This window comes from Ricinus communis, chromosome 2, assembly GCF_019578655.1.
Source record: "Ricinus communis isolate WT05 ecotype wild-type chromosome 2, ASM1957865v1, whole genome shotgun sequence".
Classification (NCBI taxonomy): domain Eukaryota; kingdom Viridiplantae; phylum Streptophyta; class Magnoliopsida; order Malpighiales; family Euphorbiaceae; genus Ricinus; species Ricinus communis.
Window position 1 is genome coordinate 27,311,841 of NC_063257.1, and position 1,879 is coordinate 27,313,719.

Consider the following 1,879-nt stretch of genomic DNA (forward strand, 5'->3'; position numbering starts at 1 on the left):
TCACCAAACCAGCTCATAATCCAGCAAGTTCAAACATAAAAATACAGTAGCAATAGGGCAATCCAAAGGCAGAAAAGAAGAAATAAAAAATATGAACAAAACACTCAAATGGCATATAAAACTAAAAAATTAAATGAAAATGAAGACTAAAACTAAGAAAATATTCCAAAACCAATGATCAAAATGTCAAAAACATAAAATAAAAGTTGGGGTGCCTCCTAAAGCGCTTTTTTTTCCCGAGTCATTTAGCTGGACTTATTGACCACTCTCTTCATGTGCGGGTTTAAGTTGCGCTGCGGTTGAACTGCCAGGTTATGGATGTCGTCCATAAGAATCTTGGGTGAGCAATAAGTGTGGCTAATCCTTGGAATGTCAGCATTCTTCCAAGCAAATGCCTTTTGGTACTACCTTAAAGAGGGCAATGTCATCTCCTTGACCTCGGGTGTCAAGTCTGCTGCTGAAATGTCAGGCAAACTATTGTCTTTGTCTCGATATGCACAGTAGATATGCTTTGGGAGCTCTTTTAACTCAAGAACTGGTGGTTCCTAAATTGATGGGCTCAACTTCTGCACACCTACCCTATCAATTACAACAAACTTTTTATCCTCTTTGCTTAGCTCATTTGCTAACAAAAATTCAAGATGCTCCAATACTTTCTCATTTGACTGCTCATGCTCATCTTCCATTAGCAAAGTAACTTGTAGAGGGTCTTCAACCAACATTTCCTACAACTATGTCTCAACAACATTATCAAGTACATTAATAGAATACATAACATCATCAATAATCTAAAGACTATTTCATAGAATTATTCAAGTCAAAGGTAATAGTTTGATCCCCTACCCTAAGTTCAAGCTTTCCATCACAAACATCTATAATTGCCCTATATGTTGCAAGGAAAGGTCTACCTAGAATCAAAGGTACACTACTCTCACCATCCTTGTCTAAGCTTACAAAGTCAATAGGAAATATGAATTTATCCACCTTAACAAGCACATTCTCTACAACACCCCTGGGATACTTAATTGACGTACCAGCTAGTTGTATACTCATCCTAGTAGGTTTTGTCTCTACCAGCCCCAACTTAGCAAACAGGTTGTAGGGCATTACATTAATGCTAGCTCCTAAATCAGCTAAAGCATCACTAATTGTTAAGTCACCTATAACACAAGGGACAATAAAACTCCTTGGATCATGTTTCTTTTCCAGTAACTTGTTCTGGAAAATTGCCGAACACTCCTCATTTAGTGTCATGGATGCAAAGTCCTCAAACTTCCTTTTGTTGCTAAGGATCTCCTTTAAGAACTTCGCATATCTAGGCATTTGCAAAATAGCTTCAACAAAAGGTAAGTTTATGTGCAGTTGTTTAAATACATCAAGAATTTTGGACTGGTATTCCTTTAGTGGAATCTTCTTTGCCTCTTTCTTCTCTAGTTTCTTTGCCTTGTTATCTTCAACCTTTCTGGTTGAATCTACCTGCACATCAATATCATTATTAGAAACAAGAGAAGAACCAAGAATATACTTACCTGACTGCAAAGTGATTGCGTTCACATGCTCTCTCGAGTTGGATTCTGTATTGCTAGGTAAAGTCATCATCATCTTAGAAATCTGGCCTATTCAATTCTCTAAGTTCTAAAGAGAGGCCTGCTGATTTCTAAGAGCTATGTTCGTCTGCTGGAATCTGGTCTTTAAAGTGGACACAAACTTTATCAGCAGCTCCTCTAAGTTAGGCTTTTTCTCTTGAGTCTAAGGAAATTGAGGTGGGAGAACAGATTGTTGCGGCTGCTGATGTAATCGCTAAAATCCCAGTAGCCCCTGGTTGTTATTGTTCCTCCATCAAAAGTTTGGATGGTTTCTCCATCCTGGATTATAGGTG

General features: G+C 37.9%; 1 protein-coding gene across 1 annotated transcript; it reads right to left on the reverse strand.

Moving 5' to 3' along the window:
- Window positions 1–545: 545 nt before the first annotated feature.
- Window positions 546–1,596, reverse strand: LOC125369310. The gene is made up of 2 exons (XM_048371328.1): window positions 844–1,596; window positions 546–725 (listed from the first exon to the last, which is right to left on the reverse strand). The coding sequence occupies exons 1-2, from the start codon at window positions 1,594–1,596 to the stop codon at window positions 546–548; spliced, it is 933 nt and encodes a 310-aa protein (XP_048227285.1).
- Window positions 1,597–1,879: the final 283 nt, after the last annotated feature.

Excerpts from the sequence above, each read along its gene's own strand:
- LOC125369310 (XM_048371328.1), bottom strand. The coding sequence starts at position 1,596 with ATGACTTTACCTAGCAATACAGAATCCAACTCGAGAGAGCATGTGAAC. Across the intron at positions 726-843 it reads ATGGAAAGCTTGAACTTAGG|GAAATGTTGGTTGAAGACCC; the intron begins GTAGGGGATCAA and ends ACATAGTTGTAG.